At 36.2% G+C, this 23,335-nt stretch overlaps 1 protein-coding gene across 2 annotated transcripts; it reads left to right on the plus strand.

Moving 5' to 3' along the window:
• The first annotated feature begins 264 nt into the window (after positions 1 to 264).
• On the plus strand, positions 265 to 21,909 carry LOC132938189 (proton-coupled amino acid transporter-like protein CG1139). 2 transcript variants are annotated; one of them, XM_061004887.1, is made up of 11 exons: positions 265 to 612; positions 10,326 to 10,430; positions 13,363 to 13,451; positions 16,076 to 16,204; positions 16,310 to 16,460; positions 16,579 to 16,700; positions 16,854 to 16,938; positions 17,018 to 17,293; positions 18,294 to 18,472; positions 19,586 to 19,758; positions 19,936 to 21,909. In XM_061004887.1, exons 2-11 carry the CDS (start codon positions 10,356 to 10,358, stop codon positions 20,187 to 20,189), a joined length of 1,533 nt encoding a protein of 510 aa, XP_060860870.1. In that variant the 5' UTR covers positions 265 to 612; positions 10,326 to 10,355; the 3' UTR covers positions 20,190 to 21,909. The 2 variants fall into 2 exon arrangements, with proteins under 2 accessions (XP_060860870.1, XP_060860871.1); XM_061004888.1 differs by lacking the exon at positions 265 to 612 and adding an exon at positions 9,975 to 10,206.
• Positions 21,910 to 23,335: the final 1,426 nt, after the last annotated feature.

The following is a 23,335-nucleotide window of genomic DNA, read 5'->3' on the forward strand; positions in this document are numbered from 1 at the left end:
TAGACCACGTGCACAATATTAGACTCTAGTCCGCACTAAACCACTCGACCACCACCACCACCACCACCACCACCACCACCACCCCGCCACCATACGACTCCCCACGAACCCCCTCCCCACAAAGGCAAGTCTCCCCTCGACGCCGCCGCGGCACGAACAACCCTGGCAACGGCAGGTCGGTAGCGGCGCGCTGGCGTTCCATGTACCGCGGTGGAAAGGGAAACGGATCGTGCGCCGCCGCGGCTTATATATATACGGCCGGCCGGCGAGCCGCGTTCAGTTATCGTACGCCCGCCGCCGGTTCAATTATCTGTCCCGTCGTCCCGCGTACAACCACCGCTGAAGCAACCAACAGAACAGTATAATAATTATTGGTCTGTCGGTAAAAAAAAAAAAAAATTCGTCACGTTAAATTTCTTATTTTTCCAATTTCGAGTCGCGTATCCGAGACAACGATACCCTTCCGAGTGCAATAATATTATACAGATCTCGTCGACATATCATCATCGTCAGCCGTCACCGCCACCACCGATAACTGAACACAGAGAGTTCGGTCACCGCGACGAGTAACACATTCCGATTCCGTACCCCGGAAACATATGCACAGAAGATGTGAGTATAATAATATTTTGTACGATTGATTTTTATTACGTATTATTATTATCGTTGCTTGTTGTCAAAACCCTCAATACACGGCATTATAGCAAAATAGAACGTATAGATCGATGATTGGCCGTCGGGGGGTGTCTTCGGATTCGCGAAGCGTATTTTTAGCGTGCTCTTTACGGCGAGGACGATTATAATAATATATTTTCGACACGTTTTTTCATACGGACCATAACCTTTTTTTTATTTGATGCTTTGCACTCGTATATAATGTGTAATCATGTCGCAGTCGCCGCGCCGCAGCCGCTGTCTCGCAAAGTCTATTTTTAAACAACTGTTGCGTAATCCTTGAACGTACGATACGGAACGCTATCAAAAATCAGTATATCGAAGTCAGCGCTCCGGGAGACCATTTCAGACCGTAGATCTTCCCATATAGACTTTGCCCGATTAATTCCCCGTGTCCGCGGTTCGTTTATATAGGTATACTTTTATGAGTACTCAGGTATTAGAATTATTTATTGTGCTTAGGATAAATTCATGAGCGTCGTTCGACCGCGAATCACGATTCATTTCGACTTCGGTGATAACGAGAAGTATAGGAAGTAGGAACCTCGTATTAATAAAATGTCAATACATTAATGTAGGATATTAAACGTGTGATAACGCAATACCGTCTACAAGGATTATTACTTTATTGTCAACGGGTAAAATTCCCGCCATTTGAATGTGTATGCATCAAAGGGGAGAAACAAGATGAATGGGTTCTCTTTCTGAAATTTGGGGGAGGTCGGTTGCTCGGTTCGGTATATATTATTATCGAACCCTAACTTCCAAGGTCGGACCACCCCCTACGGACGTTAACAAAAGGACGTGTCGAAACACGTCCTTTTTACTAAGAAACAAGGCACAATAGAAGTACTATTATTATTTTCAAATTTCGTTTCGAATACGCCGTATCGAACGTACGCTGCTACTATACTGTGCGTACACGATATTCGTTGGCCGGGAGCGCATGTAGGTCGGATCGCATATGAAAATAACCCGAGATGAATCATCCGATCAAGATGTTCGACGAAACCAGGAACACGGTTATTCTGGAATTTCACCGATTAAAGTCCACACGTGGTATATTATTATAACAGCGCACTTGGGTTTTTCACGTCTCTTTTTGTCGATTTCATAGTTCATACTCGGACGTCGCTAAATCTTGTACCGACAATATTTACATGCATATAAAACTCTTAATACCATAAACAGATGATAAACTATCCCGTTTTGACGACATTTCACATTTTCGAAGTTTTCTTCGGCTATTTTTATCGACGACAATCACAATATCATTAATGCATTGGTGCACCCTTTCACGCTGCAATAACTATTAGGGTTAGAGGACTCGTCATGGTCGTTTCAAATACTTACACATTTTACGGTGACGATGAGCGTGATTCGAGTCGCGACTGGACTTGCATACTTATTACAAACATGTAATCGCCAATCGGACATAAAAACCGAAATTTATTCGGCGCCCAGACCTACCTACCAAAATATCTACCTCATATTACCAGTATTAATATGACGTATAATGTAATATAGAAGATAACGATATTAGGAATTCTCCTAGCCCGTCCATTATAATTTACAATGTATATATTAATATAAAATATTATTATTATAATGGCGTTCAGTCGACGTTTTTATTTGCTTTCCAAAATCCATTAGAAGTTTTCCTAACCGGTTTTTCGGCCTCCTCACCGTGTCCACACATAATAACCCAATATAACCACTTACGTACACATGCACACACATTTCGATTGTCGACTGTGGGTCCTGCGAGTTTAAACCTGCACACGCACGTTACCGTACACCTATACAAGTCATACACAACCGATAAGCTACTCACTTGGCTGTAGTCACGAACGACTGTACTTATGCCCGTAATCCGTCGGTCGGAAAATCGGGAGGTTGTCCTACAATACGCCGTCGTTGTCGCGCATACGACTGTTAAGTCGATACGAACCACGAAATCCGTCGTTAACGTGCTTATCGTTCGCGCCGGTAACGGACCAATAACAACGACGAGACGATTCAACGCGTGGAAGTAGAAAAAACTCGTTTTTGTTACCAAGACCCTCCCCTCCCCCCATTCACACCCTAGCCGAATTTTAACGCCGTCTTATAACAATATATATACATATTACATAGATTTTACGCAACGGCGCTTAAAACTTTCGTTAAAGTGATTCGAAAAAAAAAAATACAAAATCGAACCGTGGATGGATACGTCGACTTTCCACACAAGTCGTATCCCCGCCAAGGCCCCTCTTAATAACTAACGTCGCAGCTCACGTACAGGCAAGTTTGACCTCCGCTCCGTGACTAGAAGTCGTTCCAGGTGAAAGTACTCACTGCTTACCCCCTCCCACCACCGGTGCCCCCTATAGAAGACCGGCACGGCGGGGACACTTTTCACACAAACTTCAAAATTCACGAAGAATGCAACCGATCTGCAGCGCACATTTCGGACAAAACGTCTGAATGCGACTTTCGGTGTAGTCTTGCAGCAGTCTTTCTCCCCTATTAACAATACTGTCTGCACTCAAAACGCGCGCGAAACCACATTTGTGACGATATCAATATATGAATAACACTGCAAAGAAAAAATAACAATATTATCGTCGAGTACAGTAGGTATAATATTATGTAGTTTACAAACCGGTCGTGTCTTAATAATATTATTACATCGAGCGTACGTACATTTATACCTACGTATTACTTATTATAATATTATTCCTCCCGCCCGTCTATAATGTATTATATATTGCATGTACCGTTCAAGGTCGATCGTGTTTTCAAAACAATAGTAAAGTGGGGTGATAAAAAAAATTGTCCAAATTTTCGTCACGCAAGACGGCTTGCGAGTTTATTCCTCGGCGTTATACCTGCGGCAGTAAAATAAATTCTCGACTAACCTAAAAACGATGCAGCCGCTACCTCTCGCGCCTGCACTCGACGGACATTTCGTCGTTTCGAATTTTGCCGTTGCGTAGTAACACCCTCTCGTGGCCAGTGTTCGATTTCCGTGCATGCCAACGTGTGATAAACGCACCATAAAATAAATTTTTCTATAATTGGTAATAATATTTTGTACCAATTACAATATTGTTCTACAATTTCTTATGCTATAATCTCTGACCGTAAACTGCGCCAATACAAATGGACAAGTGAACCGAAGACAATAATATAACGATTGATTGCGGCGAACGAATACTAAGCACAAAATAGTATAAACATTAACCAATAATATCATACTCGCCGACGATCGATACCTAGGTATAATATTATTATGCCCGCGTAGGTCTGCAGCTCGTAGGTCCGGCGGTCGATGCTTGAACAACAGGCGAGTGATGTTTACGTTGTGATATTATTATGACGACGAGACAGAAAGCGCATCGCACGACGGACCTACTTTTGTCGTCCGGAGAAAAAAAAACAATAACGTCGACAAAGTATAATATAAGTCGTGAGAATGTCGGCTTCTGTTTGTGCGTTACGAGCAGAGATGGACTAAATACTTTTAAAATTGTATTTAAATACTAAACACAAAATACACAAAACAAAAAATTACTTGATGGCTATTTTTATTACGTAAATGAGCGTAGGTAGGTACTCGTGAATAAATCAACATCACGTTTTTGACGAGTTCGCGATGTTGTGTCGATCCCGTGGTCTAAAGTCGATCGCCAGCCAACTGTAGAGTACTACGTAACCGCATGCGATAAAACGAGTACTCGACACGGATTTTTTTTTTGTTTAAAATCGTGAGGATTTAAATTATCGCCGGATACAATATGGTGACTAGTCAGTTCTGAGTCGTTATACAACAGTAAAAAACTTAATCGGTGATAATCCGCACGGTTTTTTCGTATATTAAAATAATCGCAACGAGTTCGCCCGACTAAATCGCGTTAATCGGCAGTGATAAAATAATTATTGAAATATCTTTGGCTATTAAAACACGTGTGCCGTATTATTATAAATCGTCTAGTACAATACACCTACTATAAAGTCACAACCTTGTCCGTCCTGCAAACGTAGAACGTGTGGACAATTTGCGTTCAGGAGTTCCGATTTTGTGTTGTTAGCTTAAATATTAATTAGAGTGAGTAGATAACCACGTATCATCAAAGTAAAGGGTGGGAACATTGTCCGTGTTCTCTCGTTGTTTTTAAATATTAATATTTTACATAAGTACGCATAGCTTGCTTAAAAATTTAAATATCGTAAAAAACCAACGATGTCCCTACCTTTAACTTATACTTAACCTACACATTTTATAGTTCTATATTGAATTTAATATTTAATCTAACAAGAAATTTGAACCGATTAGCATTTAACGTAAATGTATACCTAAGTCGTAGTATAAGACCGAGACAACATAAGCAAGTATACGACTTCCTCTTAATAATGATCATAAAAGTATAAAACCCATTTCAATGTCAATGGACAATGTGCACTAGCTACATAAAATAATTGCAATATATTTTATGCAGGTAAATTGAGTGTTTGAGTGTACATTCCGGGTGATAAATCGCGGTATTCGCGAGTTTATTGTATAGGTTACCTGTGTGCGTTTATAAACCTCACATATGGTAATATAACAGTCGTGCAAAACTCGATTGAAAGCAAACGCATAAACGAGACGTCGACATTTCAATATACATATTATGCCATATGCGGCTTAGTACGACATTAATTTAATTTAAATATGCACATTGTATCGCGTACCATACAGGCCTAGGCTCCCGCGGTATATACATGACGAAATAAATACCCACAAATCACTCATTAAAATTTTTTATCTTGTATTTGTTCTAATCAAATTTATGTAATTTGTGTTTGGTATATAATTGTTATACCACCGTACATTTAAGACCGTGTTTCGAGTTCCCGAAGACAAACCGCGAGAAACTTTTAACTGCCCGTAATGACCGCTAAAAGAATCTAAAAAAAAAAAATTACAATTAACAACCAAATTACCAAACAACTTCAACTGTACGAATTTCGACGCGTTGTCGTGCAGCAGCACTTTCCGACGCTGTACATGGCGTAATCGAGGATCTGTGAAATCATTTTTTGTATATTTTTTTTTCCATAACTTTTCAGTTTAATCAATGCGTTTTTCTATCACTTCCACGCCACACAGCGCTCATGTATGGACGGCATTGTGCGGCGTTATCTCGCGGGACACGATACGATTATAACAACTATTACATGTAATAATAATAATAAAATACAATAATTTTAAACTGTGCGCTCTTTTATATCGCGGTGGCGGCTGTGGCACGCGTGGGTTGGATCCGGTCCAGACGTATATTTTTGTTTCTGTGCGAAAAAAACTGTTGTCCCATCAAATGAAACGGAGCCGGCTCCACATTACTATACGGTATACAAATAATTTAATATTATTTTATTATTATTTTCATTGTACGCGTATAAAATATAACAATATTGTCTTCGCGGCACTGCCTGTCACAACAGCGTTCGATAAAAAAACGCTCCCCGTCGGGCTTTTGCTGCGCGATGGAAGGTCGATATAAAAACGGATTTCTACAATAAATTTGTTCTTATAAACGGCACATGTGTACGTACGGCCTATACTCGTACGAATTTTATTATTACGAAAAAAAAACAAAATAATGAGTTGGCGCAATCCCCGAGGTCCCGTTTAGAAGTTCTCCGCCGTGTGCTTGGAGGTCACGAGTTCGAGGTGGTGTCATCGCCCGCCGTTTTTATTTTTCAAAAAAAAAATAACGTTTTCCTATCACCCGGTTGCGTGTTACCGTTTTTAGTCTTCTTTCTAATACCGGTGAGGTGTGCGATAACTGATAAAATTATACATCATCATACTTTAACTTTTCCACAATATGTTATTTTTATAATATATCAATATGACGCACAAGACTCTATAATATAGGCACAGATCTTGTTTTTAATTTACCGTATAAAGCAACTACTAATGTATAATGTATATATTTAGCACCAGAGTTTGTTCGCAAATTGCGATTTAATGATCGTCTGATAATTATTTGCCAGATTAAATAATCATGTTTGCAAATTATTAATAGCCAATATTATTTAGTAACCGCCCCACGGCGGAGTGATGGAGAGTTATTGCTATAATTAAATTTAAATAATATACACACACACATGATAATTATTTGTATATTCTAACCACTAACCTTGAGGTTTATTAATACAAATTTGAGTGATTAAAAATATTCAAAAGTCATTTCTTATCGCATATCGCGAATTGTTTACAATACGGCCAATACAGGTACCTCGGGAGAGCCGCAGGTTTGTGTAGGTAAGTAGGTAGGTATTACGTAACAGACGTGGCAATCTATTTTTCGCATTGCAAAAATAGACATCCGTTTAACACATTGTCTGTATGCAATAGGATCAATTCTTTCATCGACAATATAGTTTATAATTATTGCTCGCGAAATGTTTACGTCGTAAATCATTGGAGCGACGTCGTGTTTCGGGTGTATCGTGTATATATACCACTCCTCTGCCCTGCTATCGGCATTAAAATATAATAATTGCGGTAAACGAACGCGTTTATTATGTCATACCTACCGCAAACAGATCGATACGCTTCTTTCACATTCAAACTTTATGACAATCGTGACAGCCGGAATGGTTTTCGAAGCGTACAGGTGTTTCGATAATTCGCGGCGTCGGCGCGGTAAGGTGAGAAATTCGTCGACTGAACAAACCGAACGTTTCGCTGGAAATTTCTCCGTTAGTTTTCCTCTACACTCCTACGTACGCCTTTTGTACACTTTTTTTTTATTTCTATCGACTACGTGTTTTACGAAAACCCTGCAATTCCCGATTCTCCGTAGAAACCATGTGCAGCCGCCCCAATTATAGCCTCGTCCGTCCCGAACACGTTTTCTTTTTGCCGGAAACGCGAATTGCGTCTCTACGATTTATTATAATATTATTACGTTTTAATCTTCTGGTTGCACGTAGACGCAGGTACAATACAACGGAGTGTTGTCTCACTGTTTTTCTTTTCCTAGTCCGGGTTAATCTACGATCGCGGACCGTCAAGGTCTTCCGAAAATATATATATAAACGCGTATCAAACCCACACACCTCTATCCATACAATACTGTATATTATTACTATTATTTACGTCCACAGCAGCTATCGGGTCTGCTGAGCCTGACGTTTCGATACGACCGCTACGATACGTGGTATTATTTACATTGTTTAAAAACAAATATGTAAACGTGACTCCCCTAGTGAAAAGGAAAGTAACTAGATTTTACGATTTTTTTCTTTCAATTGGCTGATTATAGCATAAATCAACCAAAGACGTTCTATGTACAATAATATTCAGTTACTGCCTTTTTCGTTGGAAATCCGGAAAAACGGAGGAGATGTTCATGGATTTTCGACTATGGTACTGTTGTAGGTATCGTTCAGTCGTTACGACTTACGACGCGAGAAAACCGACGACGGTCTCGGGGTAAAATTGGTAATGGCATAACTTCGGGTAAACCGCACGCGCGCGGTTTCTGTTAGGTTACGAAACAATTATCATACCGTCGTCTATTATTGTTAAGAAATAATAAAAAACAACGTTTTTTGCCGACGACGACATAATCGGTTGGATCCGATCGCGCAAATCGGCCAAGGTTCATACAGGCCGGAAAACATCTGCTGCAGAGAACGCGTAGCCTATCCCCCCGCCGCCGCCGATGCGGACTTTAAGTTTTTTCAGACGACCGGTTCGCAATTTTACAGTAATAATATCATAGTTTAGGCCATGGTGTATTACTATATTGTCCAAGTAACTCATCAGTGACGTCATCTATACGTGCGGTAGTACTGTGTATAATAAAATATATTATTTTAGTGCGACCGCCAACAAAAGAAATCGTGGTCACGGCACGGCATATTGTTTCGCTACCTCACTGAAATGTCTGTACAACTTCTCACCCAGAACGAAAATATACGATTTATAATAATGGTTAAAAACATAGTTTACCGCCGTCATCTTAATATCCCGCAATTTAATTTAGCAATTATTATACATTATTTATTATTTAATTACTGCTGATAATTATTTTAATTCCCTAAACGTCGTCTGTCTACATAGTATAGGTATTAGTTCAATGCCCGTATGTATATCGTGATGATTTCTATCAAATAAGTTTTATAAATACTTAACCGATTCACCTTACTGCTTGTGAAAATAAGAGGTGCAAGTGATTTTCACCCCGAGGAGCGTATAATATTATGTTATTAGTGTTATTGTTGTAACGATTTAGGACTACTGCGACCACCTGTGTACGTGTTGAGCTTTGTGCTGTGCTTCCTCCCTCCGAGTTTTTCTCATTGCGAGGCAGACTATTTTTTTGTAACAAAATTTAAATAAAAAGTTAGGTATATTCTGCGAATATTGGCGACCGAGCGTGATGGACTCGTATGTTAATAGCCGCAGCTTTTTTTTCTATTTAAAGCTATTATTATCATCATTGTCATAGTTAATTACCGTCGTCGACGCAATGTCGACAGAATTGAGGAAAAAAATTGCAAATTCGAATTTTACGTTAGTGGTGCTGTTATTCTGGTTATTTTATATTTTTTGTCAATTCTCGGATTTTGTTAAGCACACAGTATAATTATATACTGTTATTTTATTATAATATAACTTTTCTTCACTTACACGCAGTCTAAAACATGCATAATATTATATTATTTATATGAGTGAATAATATCCGCGGTTTACGGTGTTATTCCATAGCTTAATTATTGGTATTTATCGCGTACGAGAGTTTCGCGAATGGACCAACAATCATTAGTTATAATATATTATATTTTATCTAATATATTATTGTTTTTTACAAAACGCAAACCGAGTTCGCTTCGGAGTTGTTCGTTCTTTTTCAAGGTACCTATATATAATACCACCGTATAGCGTGTAGGTCTACGCTAAAATGGTACATTGGACTCTCTCGTGTTGCCGATGATGTTGCGAATAGTGGATTCGAAATCAATCGGTAGTCTTAATTATTATTGAAGAGGTACCGCGCCCCCATATAACGCTGACCAGTGACCGTTCGAAAAGCCTATGACGCCGAAGAGAGTTAAACGTACTTAGGCTTATCCATATTATATACCTTGTAGGTGGGTGTACTCGACAACATTAATTTAATTCGCAGCTGGTACCTAGGTATATTATGTGAATATGCCTTTGGTGGGGCACCGGGGCTACACGCACATGTACCCGTATCGTGTTTCAGTGCGATAAGATTCGTCGGCCTTTATCGCATTACGAATGTCGGACGCGCGCCGTTTTCGCCTCTACTCCGCCCGGCAGTCGTACAGAACGCTCCGCCGCACGCGGACATTCATCACAGTGGTCACTGCTGCAGCTCGCCAAAAAAAAAAGACTGCACCCGCGGTGACGCTGTCGACCCGTTCCCCAAAAAATTTAAATTTAAAATCCTTCGCCGTCGTCCGTAAATTTGACCCGTCTCTCCCCCTGCCACCCCAAGACTCACTGGCGCTTGCAGAAATGTACGGAAATCGGTTTTTTTTTTTTAATCAAACTGTTTATAATAATATTATTACCTAATAATAATAATAATTATATAACATTCAACTGATGAACGGCATTTGTTTGTTTTTCGTTTCAGTGTGCATACGCGCAGCCCAAGACAGTAGAAATGACAGACAGCATGACGCGGAACTTCAATAATTATCCTTCCACGGAAAAACCAGAACAACACGTCTCCAAACAAGTGAGTTTCCACTTGCAACTATATGCGCGTATTATGCGAATAATATAATATTATCACCGCACCCACGCCGAGGTCCATTTGGTTATCCGTAATTATTGTGGATATCAGCAGACCAAAATAAAATAATCCCGATCGATCGGCCCGAGGAGTAATATTTTTTTTCTCAAGTCTGGTGCCACTATATATAACTGCAGCTAATATTATAATATTATTTAGACTCGCCTTTAATCGTTTCGCTGTAGTCGCGTAGGTTCGAACGTTAGGAAATATATAACTACGGGTGGGCGATAAAACACTAGACACGGAGACTAGGTTGAGACATAGATCTAGTCCGGACCTATCCGACATTGCTAGTCACGTTTGTACGATTTTACGGTTTTTTCTAAAAGTTTTTATAGCTGTTTGTTAGCGATTATTTATTAGCAGGTATTTGGAGGTCACGTGTGTATTGAAGGTTTATAATATTATTGTATACTTCTGCAGCCGCGTCCTTTAATCCGCGGTCGACGCGGTACGTGCCAAAAAAAAAATGATAATAATAAAAATGCAAGCGGCCTTGATCGCAAAATATAAAACAGTTTAACGCGAACGGTACTGCGAGAATGCTCGTCTTTTGTTTGTATTTAATTCGCCTATACGGTGCAAAGATTTCTGAAAATATTGAATTGTGATAAATCATGAAACAGTAAATGCTAACGACTTCTGCTCGCGGAGGAAGTCGTACAAAAGAGGTCAACGGGTTAAAATAATATTACATAAACACAAACAATTCCCACCCCTCAACCACACCCACTCTTCCAAACACCCCCTCATCCTTACGAACCACCAGACAACACCTATACATACGCGTGAAAACCGACGCCGTCCGACCACCCATAGTAAAGGGATGTTTATATATTTTTCCTATCCTGCTGACATCTCGAATTTAAGGGATGCGTCGTAGTTATGCACTACGAGTTCCGATTTAATAAAAGAATTTCGACGAACTGTAAGATAACACATTATTATTTTAAACGTTATTGGCGACGTTTAAACCCGTCGGGGAATTATTTGACTATCTATATATATATTTGCACGTTATATACGCGAACGTTTTTGTCGCGATCTCATGATGGTCAAAGAACTCATTACTGTCGCGTAACGCTTTCAAATTACAACCTCTGCAGTACGCCAGTACCTATATGAAAAACTTAGAATATTCCAATGTTAGTATTAAGAAAAATAATTTAAATACCTAATAAAAAGTGCACCAATGCATGCATATTAGTACATTTTTAGAGCATTTTTAAGTCCGTGCACTTTTTTATTACTCAAATTATATTGCGACAGTTACCCGTTGCAGCAGGTACCTATATATAATTACCGTTTTGGCTCTCGTGACACTCAGACGAAATTAAAATACACACCGACGGCGGACGGAACGGAAACGGCCAAGAACCCATTGTTCATCGAACAGAGAGAAAAAAAAAATTCGTACGTACGCGTTTTTCCATAACCGCAATATTATCATAATTCGGAGACATTATTTATGAGCGTCGTTTGTTATACCCACGCTCGATCCGCGACCGACACCTGTATGTACACGCATTATAAATTATAATTTACGATAAAGTACAATCGACGATCGGGTAGCGGTTACTATATAATAATATTTTAACATACGGTCCCGTAGCCGTAGACGGTAGTCCGCAATAATAATAATAATAATAATATATTCGCGTGCTATTAACCACGACAATTTACGTGTTTTTTCTTACTAAAACTTTTGGCACTTTCGGCGTGTCTGGCGTACGGAAAAAATAACTCTGGGCGTTATTACTACATTTTATTATTGTTAAAAAAAAATTTGATTCTGACGAACCTAGGATAAGGATGATTTAGGGCCGTTCGGAAAACACCGTACAACAGGTATCATATATACATATAATCCGCTCGGGGCGTTTAAACGCGTTTTTTTCCCTTCGACTTTCGCTCGCGCCCACCGCTCACGACCTTATAAGTTATTATAAGACGTTATAACTGTCGCATATTTCATACGCGAGATCGGCGGCGGGTTACTCGTCGTCAAAATATAATGAGTATTAGTATATAGAACCTGTATCGAATTCGGTTTCTTATTGCGTCCATCACAGTATTCACGTTATTATATGCCGTGACTTCTGGACGTTTCGTTGGCCGACCGACCGCAGAAGGTATATATATATATATATATATATATGCAATGTTGCTCAATTATATTAGTGTCGGATTATAATATCTGTGGTAGATATGATTTTTGGCACCCATAAAAATCGCAGAAAATCAAATACGTCACGAAGACGAACCGCGCAGCTATTTTGTCGTAAAACGAAATAAAAATACTTCGCTCGCGCGTGCGCGCATTGTCACGCATATAATAATAATGTGACGTTTATGAGCGGCTCGAGTTACAACTGGTGCTCTGGGGCACGTCGTCGTCGTAAAAGGTACCACGTGGCCCAAATATAATAAGACGTTCAGAGATCACATCACAAATCGTATATGACCTGCTATTGTTCGTACGAATAATTCGCGCATCGCGTTGGTTTAAGGCCAGACGACGAAATTGCTGACATTATAATTTATAATATATTAAAATGATGTACTTACATCAAATTATACGTACCTACTTACTCGCCGTTGACTTCAGCCGCAGCTGTGCAGCCATCGTCAAGTCCCAGTCCGATAAACCGACGCCGGTGCACGGAGGTTATCACAATCGCTGTACAGTATCGTTATTATTATCATCATAATGCCGACGTGTCTATACGTTATAATTCTATCAGTGGGGGGGAGGATATAATCGAGCGCAATGACAAATAATTTTCTTTCTTTTTTTTTACATGCCGTCTAACGGTTTTTCGTATATAAATCACGTGTAATAACCGATGACCGTCTGTTTTTATCGTTACAGCAAATGGCAGCGGCAGACTGTTACGACAACCAAGGGATGCTGAGATCTGAGTTGGACATCAACGGAAAACCCGTCAACGGAAACACTTGGTGAGTATATCATATTATTGTACTTGACTCGTATTTCAATTTATATAGAGGTACCTAAACGACAACAGCACACTCACTCTTTTTAGCAATTTTTTGTGTTTCCCGATGTACTTACGATAACAGTACGTCAGTACACCTATAGTATATGCATAAAGTTATGTCTCGATTACTTGAATCTCAACGGTAATATAAATAAGATTGACATGTGTATTTTTCGAGTATATTTTTCGTATACTTCAAAGTTCAAGGGGCAAAACAAAAATCCGAGTTATCCGAGACTCTACTGTTTATATGTATATAATTAGGCACTGTATTATATAGGGTGTACTACAACAACTATATTTCATTGTGAGTATTGTGTTTTGAAATCACGCCGTCTCGGATTGCCGGTAAATCTAACTCTTGTCGATTCAAAACGGTTCTTGTGTCTTACCATTGTCATTATAATATCCGGTTGAGGGAATCGTTTATCTGCTGCTGAGTCGAATTCGAGACGTAGGCCGGACGCACCTAAGCTAATTTATAGGTCTATGGCCGGACGTAATATCATACGTTATTGGGCGAGGCGATAACATATATCACTCTATAATATTATATTATAATGTACCTACGTTATGCCCACTGTGGTGAGGGGAACTGTATAGTTGGCTATACAAAATACCGGTTCCAAAGTCCACACGATTATGAAAATTTTTCACAAAAAACCTTCCGCCGGATGACGAACACTGTCAAACAGACTTAGTTTTTGCTTATACAGTTGAGCATATTTTGCAGTTAAAAGAATCGCACAGCGTTCGTGTCTATATACCTATACGTGAATATATATAAATTGACATAGCGTAGATACCTAAATATTCGTGAAGTTTGTTTAAAATTAATATCAGACATGCCCTGAATTCATTCATTATGATATACCTATCGCACAATTATAGCAGTTCTAGTTTTTCGCTGTTTATTTTTGCAATTCAGACAACATTTTTAGTAAAAACTGTTATCGAAAATGGTGCAACAGTGTACGACTTTGTTAATTCGTGTACCTATAATATATTTACAATTTTTGTTGACAATATGTCAATATTATGGTTGTGTTAAAATATTGTAGCGGTATTTTATAACAAACAAAAAACATCGTTTTACACTTTGGCCATTTACAACCGTAAATATATGTACATATTATAATTTGTTACACTGTAACGGTTACAGCGGTATGAATACCTATAGATATATTATAAACCTGTATGTTATATAAATTATTGTACTCATCAATGTGAATGTACTGCGCAAGTGTCCACCTAGTCAATGTCAGGCTCCACACTAGTATTTATTATATACAAATAAATTAAAATAGTCCTCTTTTAGTTTACCATATAATTATTGCAATCCAAAATAAACTGCATTTATAATTGCGTATAATGTGCAGTAGATAATAAATAATAATATATTATACATACGGACGAGCAAAAATAATATAAATCATTGGAAACTACTTATTGGTTTACGGAGGTTAAATTTAACACCAGCAGCTCGTTGTTTCTCGAAGAATATCGAGAATATACGGTCTTGACCCATTAATATTTGATAATATTAACGAAATTAATATTTAGTCGGATGTTTCAATTTTGTCGGATATGCATAATGATTACATTATCTAATAACATTTTATGTAGCCATACATTAATAGATTAATCGATTAATGTTTTCCTATTGTTTCTTATCATTCTGTTTTTTTGTATTCTTATCGTTAAATTGTAAGTAATGCGTTTTGGTTTTTTTTTTAAATTTAAACGATGGTTTTAATTTTTTATTTCATCTTACATATTATTATAATATATTATTCTGCCACCAATCAATAGCGTAATCATTATCGTTGCTTATATTAACTTGATTATACCATTGGTATAGTTGTAGTGCAACACATGTTTCAATGTTGCATACATAATATGATTCGTTGAACGACAGAAGACTACTCCTCGTGAAAAATTGAACGATCGGCTTGCGACGCATGTATCACAAATGCTGCGAGTTGAGCGGCAAATCGCTTTCATTCATCGAAACCCCATAAATCTTGATATACTATTATAGTGTTATGTCATAATAAATAATAAACGCTGTGTATTCTACGATATTTTGTGGTATAAAGTTTATTTATCTCGTTCGGGCTTAAACATCACGTGCTTCGCACGAAACGAACGAGGATCTGTGTATAACGATAGTATAACGATATAGTTATAGTTCGTATACGAGATTCGAGTGTTTGCAGATTTCTATATATACGTATATAATATTATAAGAGGACTCGGGGGATTAAACCTAACTGAACTCGAAAAGATTTAGATTTGTGCCGCACTTGTATATAATAATGTACTCAATGGACGTTCACTTATATGTATACGTTTGAGTCGTGACGATTTATCAAGTGCACTGCTCTGTATACGGAATCGATGTTTCTATTTCTGTTTATGTATTATAAGCTCCTAGACGAGTGTATATCATATATACTGTTTTTGCACATATATATACCTAGGTATAAAGTATATCCATTTTTTATTTCTAGACTGTACAAACAGTGATTGTACGTGTAAAAATGACTCACGAATAATATAGTATTTCGTCTGTTGTTACAGCATTAACATGGACAGCCTCAACAACAAGTGTGTAGGCATCAGCATGAAGGGCGACACCGCCGCGCAGCTGAACGAGAAACAGAACTTTTACAACCCGTACCAACACCGTGACGTAAAACACCCCACAACGTGAGTACTACAATGGCACATATTATTATACTGTTATCATATTATACGCAGTAGACTGTAACTAATATTGTTATTAATCACGTTTTTTGCTATTGTGCAATATAGATATTTCGACACCCTGATACATCTCCTAAAGGCCAGCCTGGGCACGGGAATTCTGGCCATGCCCAGCGCGTTCAAAAACGCCGGTTACGTGGTGGGTACGTTGGGTACGATCATAATCGGAATACTGTGTACATTCACGATACATCTGCTGGTGAGTGTGAACAATAATTATTATAAATACTGTACAGAGAAACGATTCGTTTGGTACGCGACACAGCGTATATTATTATTGATAATATTTTAACAGTTTTTTTTCTTCTGTCGTTTAGATAACCGCGTCGCACGAACTGTGCATCAAGAGAAAAGTGCCCAGCCTCACGTACCCGGGTACAGTGGCGGCGGCTTTCGAAGAGGGCCCCAAGTTCACCAGGGTATTGGCTCCTTACGCCAGGTAAGGACCGTTGCAATAATATTATTTTCCTAACATCATATCATATAACAATAACATGCGATAATTATAGTCGTCCGCTAAACCACTACCCTTTATATATTATAATATAACAACCACAAACCCCCTTTCTTAACACTCGTTGTCCCGTTGCAGGATGATGACAAACATGTTCCTAGTCCTGTACCAAATCGGTTCCAGTTGTATATACGTGGTGTTTATTGCTAGCAATCTCAAAGTGGTAAGTTTTGCACCTTGCTGCGAGTGCGGTCTCTCGGGCCGAACGTATTCACAACACCGTTTTTCCGGAAATGTTACAGGTCGGCGACGCCTACCTCGGCGGCAATACGGACGTGCGGATGTACATGGTATACATATTGATCCCTCTGATATTGATCTCGTGGATAAGGAATCTAAAACTCCTGGCGCCGTTCTCCTCGATCGCCACTTGCCTGACCATCGTGAGTTTTACGTTGATTTTCTACTACATTTTCCGGGAAGCTCCGTCATTTGTCGACCGCGAACCAGTGGGCACCGTCAAAAGCATACCGCTGTTCTTCGGCACAGTGCTCTTCGCCATGGAAGCCATCGGCATGGTGAGTGTACAAACCACAATGATATATACTCCGAATATTATACGCTAATACTTGTGCGACCTACAAAGGCGGACGTTAAAAAATTAACTCAACTACAATTATATAGGTACCCGGTAGATTTTTTTTTTAACCACTGTATACACCGTAGTTTTAATCAAAATCGAACCAATACATATTTCTCGATTTGATTATTTAGTATACATATTATGTTTCATTGATTATTTACACATGTAATTGCCTGACCGCTATATTTAAATTCATATTTTATAGTGTGCATTAAGCAGATAGGATAAATGCTCGACAAAATGGTTGATTATCATTATTAAATTAACGACTCAATAGACCTGATCCGTCCACTTCTCTGATCATCCAAGCTATCCACTGGCAACAAACTCTTACAATTTATAAAGCTATTATATCAGACAACTGTTGTCCCGTGGCAATAAGATACTCATATGGGACTCCGCCTAGAACCCTAGAACAATTTAGGCCTTCCAGTTAATTTTCCTTCGTAAAAGATACTTGGTTAATCAAGATTAAAACAATCTCAAAAATTCAACTCCAACTCAATTAACTAAATCCTACCTACTACCTTTAATTTAATTCAAAGTCAACCAATCCTAAAAACATTCGCTAATTAATTAAATTTTCTCCCACACGGTTAGGTACTGAAAATCCCCGGAGACGTCTAAAATAGACCTGCCATAGAGAATTTCTAATTTAATAGTTAAGTGCCAGTGTGCCACCCATTTTGTTATTCTCGTCATAAATTTACACGTAATCAATATACTACTTATATTGTATTGTACATAGGTAATTCTGTACAAAACTGTAATTATTTATTTATAATAACAATAAAAAAATACTATAACTTACAGCACTCAACTTGACAACTTGAACTGTTCACTATTACTTATATATTTAAAAAACATAACGTCGTCCGCGCGAGATTATACGCTCCATGGTATTAAATGTTGCGTTTGTTTGTTATTTCGTACAGGTCTTGCCACTTGAAAACGAAATGAAGAACCCCAAGAAATTTGGCAGTGCCTTCGGCGTGCTAAACGCATCCATGTTGCCCATCTCCGTCCTGTACACAATTGTCGGATTACTCGGCTATCTGAAGTACGGCGATAAGACCACCGGTAGCATCACACTCGACATGCCCCAGACCGAAGTGTAAGTGTATAGACATAAATTATTAAGTTTAGGTGGTATTGTTCGCAATATAATATTGCACTATCCTATTTATAATATAATAATATAGTGTTTGGGAAGAACGAACGTGCGTTCACGTTCATATTTTACGAACGACACTTCGTGCAAGTAAACGAAATTCATATTTTTAAGGAGCTTAAACCATCTTAGGTCGTTCAAATGAAAAACTTTTTATCCTACGAAAATATATTTTTAATATTATCATCATAATACTAAATTGATATTTTATCTTTATTCTTCATATTATTATAGTGGAGTCGACAAATTTATTAACTTTTTGAATATATATTCAAGATTTTTTTTATAATAGTAACAATAATTTTGATAATAATACACGGTACGGTGTGTAATGTGTATGCGTTCAATGCGGGCTACTCAATTTGATATTTATTTTATGCATATTAAGACTTATGTTAGGTATATCATTTATACTGGAAATTAATTTTATTTTACAATTGATAAGTTTAGAGATGGGACGATTTTGACTATAGCGCTTAAATTTCAAATTATCTATCTAAAAGAAATATTTTAAAATATATGTTATGCATAGGTACTAATTGTATGTTTTAACTTGGCTTCAATAAATTTGGTACCCCACCACCCTTACATACTAGTATATCAACCTTATATTGGATATATAAGTAAAGGTATTTTATTTTATTATAATAGATAATCTAATCTAATTGACAATTGTATAGTATATTATTACGATAAAAGATTTAATATTATTACATAAACAAAAAAAATATATAATTTTTTTAAATTATTTATACCTACCTAAGCTACTTAAATAACTAATGAGGTACACTATTACCAAAAATTTATAAAATAATAATTATTTTAAATTTTAATGAATGGCTAGATTATCTTATTCATGTTTTTTAAAATAAAAGTGAACGTGAACAACTTTGGTTTTTACACATAGAACGTGAACAATTTAATGATACAATTTACAATTGAAATTTCTGAACAATTTATATAATAATATATGCCATAATATGATAAAAATATGGTATGATATCGAAATATTGACTTGATTAGATACCGACGTGTAATTATTAATTCTGTTTACAGCCTCTCTCAAGTCGTGAAACTCCTTCTGTCGGTTTCTATATACATTACCTACGCTCTGTCCAACTACGTGGCGTTCGACATCATCTGGAAGGGAATCGAACAAAAAATGGAAAAGAACGAGCACAGGATCTGCTGGGAGTATGCACTTCGCACGTCCATAGTGATCGTTACGTGTAAGTATATAATCCTCGCAGGACGATGGGCTCTTATTACCCTCGGTACCGCGCGGGAGACTTTAACCGTTCATACAGATAATATCGATAAATGGTTAAACCGTTAAACGTGACCTCGCCATTTACTTGGATTTGACTTGAACTAAACGTGTTTTTTTTATTTCTTTTTTCATGCAGTTTTCTTTGCCATCGCCATACCGAACTTGGAGCACTTGATCTCGCTGATCGGCGCGTTCTGTTTGTCTTCCGTGGGCATCGCGTTACCGGCCATTGTCAGCTTCCTGACGTTCTCCGACGTCTACAAGAACGAAGGAAACATTCGGTTCAGTTTGTTCTGCCTGCGCAACCTGCTGATTATCCTCATCGCCATATTCGCGTTCGTGATCGGCGTATCCACGAGCGTGTCCGACATCATACATCACATGACGTGATTTCCTCCGTTTCAATCAGCGTGAAGTTCGTTTCAGTGACGGGTTTTATGGTCGACCCACACCGAAAACCGACTATACGACAACTGCAACAACATCAACAAAAAAAAAAAAACAAACAACAACGATTGCGGCGACCGTTGGTTGTCGTGCGTCGGGTAGTTAAAACGTTTTTTTTTCCACCTCACTCACGAGTATAGTGACCAATCATTGTTTATATTATTACATCAATATTACGCGTTTACTTCGGTGAACTCTTAAACCGTGTAACGACTAAGACAACTAAAATCCAGTATTCTATATCACATCATTGAACTACAATAGTTTGCGTTATTGGTTTAGAATTTTGTCGATGGATAATGCCAACTCAGTATTTTTATTGTGGTTTTAAAATGATCGTATTTGGTTTTATTAATATTGTAAACTCTTGTTAATGGAATTCAACGTTTAAAATCAAAATAATAATAATAATAATACCAACGTAGGTGTTTAGTTTACCAATCGGTCCGAGTGCGGCACGGGCTGGTTTTCAGGTTTTCATATTGTAAAATCATGTATTTAAGTGTAAATCAAATTTATATTAATTCACGTACGATTCACAGTGCGTTTTGCAAAAACAATGGTTCTTATTGACTTTGAAGCAACCCCCGGAACAAATATAAAGAAATATATTCTTTTTTTTTTTTCTTCTTTTGATGTTAAATATTGAACTATTACTCTGTATAATATTATAAGTAGAGTGCAAACAAAGCTTATTTGATTTCAAGCTCATGGCCATTATTTATTTTTTTTTAAAATTAAGATCAAATAACAGGACATAAAATATTAAGGTTAAATATTAGTTTATTTTTGAATTCTTGCCTTTACGAATCAAAACCTCAGCCGTTTTAACATTCCTTCGCTGAATAAATTTTTCAATAATATTTTGTATATGTAACATACGGTGTAGATGAACCATTAGGAATTGTATTGCTCAATAAATACTATATTTATTTTACTATTTATACTATTATAAATTGTATCAATAGACGTAAATTGGTTAGTAAAATAAAAATAATTGTTGTTGAGATAGATCTCTAGTTTAATTATTTTTTTGTTTTTTTTTTTTTTTTTACCTTTGGAGATACTTAAATCGAATTAACCTTATGAAATTATTATTGTGATACGAGTTCGTTATATTTTTATTTTGAAAAATAACATTAATGGCTATTATTATAGGTTATAATTAATTAATTTTTTTTTAAGTATATATATTATAAACTTTATATACATTTAAGATAATATATATTTTTTAATAAATTAGATTTTTATAATGTATTTTAGACTGAAATAATTTACAAAGCGGTTTTTTCGCTAATATTATATGTAAAAATATTATAATGATTATTATCATACTGATTTTTTTTTTATTATTACAACCTTAATTGTGTTATTTTAAATGTTAATCACCCAATTCCAAAATATTGATCTTAGGAAACAGTATATTTGTAAAACGATGGTCACAATTTGGTGAGATAAATACTCTATTATTGTGATTATCACATGTATATTCAAAATTGTTAAATTGATGAAAAGATATCATTTATGTTGTTGAGTAGAATACAAATTAAAAACTTACCTGTACACTAGCTATACTAGTATTTGAAAATAAAATATGTAATTTGTTGAAAAAATGTTTGTTCTATGATAAAATAAATTAATAAAGGTCAAATGGTCAAGTTCATAGGTAATTATTTTATTTTTACCCTGATATATAAAAATAATTAATGTGCTATGAATAATAATTGATCTAAGTTAAAAATTATTACGCTACTGGCGACGTTTAGAGACTGGAGTATGTCATGGTTAATGGTTGATTTTTGTTTTATATTTTATAACTGATCTAGTACCTATTGATCCATTATAAATGGGATGTATATTTTGTTGTTTATTAGGTAGTTTTTTTTTACTTGGATGTTCAACTATTTTAAATCAATTTAATGAATTCTAAGACATAGTTGACTATTTCAATTATACCTTATTGTTATAAGAATGTTTAACAATTATTATTAAACATTTTATTTTATATAATAATGTTTATTATGTGTATTAATTAAAATTATTGTATCGCTTGTTTTTTAATATCAGTTATCAGATGCTATACAATAATAGCTTAAATTAATTCAATAGGTATCGACTGAACATTAATTTTTTACATTTATTGTTTACCCTTACAAACACTTATCTGAGTGAAGTAGTATTTTCAAGTACTGTGCTGTTATTTTTTATTAAAAAATTAATTTTTGTATATGAAATAACCACACAGAAAATAAACATTAAAATACAAAACTTACTTAAGATAAATGCATAGTAAAAATGTCATCATTGATCTCTATGCAATAGCAGTTGTTTAATTTTTTTTACTTAAAATTTTATGACAAACTTCTCATTTATCTCAAGTGGGCATTTTATTTTATAGCAAACTATAGTTGTTCAGTCATTCTTCCATAATAATTAATGATGTAAAAATAATTTGTGGTAAGCATACAGACATTTTCAAAATGTAGGTATTAATTGGACTATTAAAAATAGTTAAAACATAATACTATATAATAGCTAATGGCCTCAGCTGCCGGGCTCAAGATCAATAAAAAAAAAAAAAAAAATACTATATAAATATTTCTAACAAATCGCTTGTAGTAAATATTAATTTTAAAAAAAGCTTCTGTTTTCAGTGTTAAATTTTAATAAAAAGTTTTTATTAATATAATATATTATGATTATGTAATATGACAACAATAATTAGTGCTTTTTAGTTCTTACTGTATAGTTATTTTTTTTTACATAAGTATAAGTACTTCGATTTAATAAAATTATGTTCGATAGTATTTATAAATTATAACCAATGATAGTAATTAAGTAGGTACCATGCCGTCTAAAATCTAAATCGTTCAGTACACTATAGTAAGTAATGGATTCGATCCAGATTTTCTGCTGAAATATATCTATCTTATGCCAATTGTATCGACCTGTCGTAGTAGGTAATCAGATATAAAAATACACGTTTTGTATTCGTCGTAACTTCAAGGTGGATTTAAATTCGGTTTTAGAAATATTATTGTATAACTAGGTTAATCTATACTCGATACAATAAATAATAATATGTTGTT

The sequence above is a fragment of the Metopolophium dirhodum genome, chromosome 2, assembly GCF_019925205.1.
Source record: "Metopolophium dirhodum isolate CAU chromosome 2, ASM1992520v1, whole genome shotgun sequence".
Taxonomy (NCBI): domain Eukaryota; kingdom Metazoa; phylum Arthropoda; class Insecta; order Hemiptera; family Aphididae; genus Metopolophium; species Metopolophium dirhodum.

Bases quoted from the DNA above. Each gene is read 5' to 3' on its own strand.
- LOC132938189 (XM_061004887.1), top strand. From the start codon at position 10,356: ATGACAGACAGCATGACGCGGAACTTCAATAATTATCCTTCCACGGAA. The intron at 16,939-17,017 runs GTAAGTTTTGCA...GAAATGTTACAG, and splicing joins TTGCTAGCAATCTCAAAGTG to GTCGGCGACGCCTACCTCGG. The intron at 18,473-19,585 runs GTAAGTGTATAG...TTCTGTTTACAG, and splicing joins GACATGCCCCAGACCGAAGT to CCTCTCTCAAGTCGTGAAAC.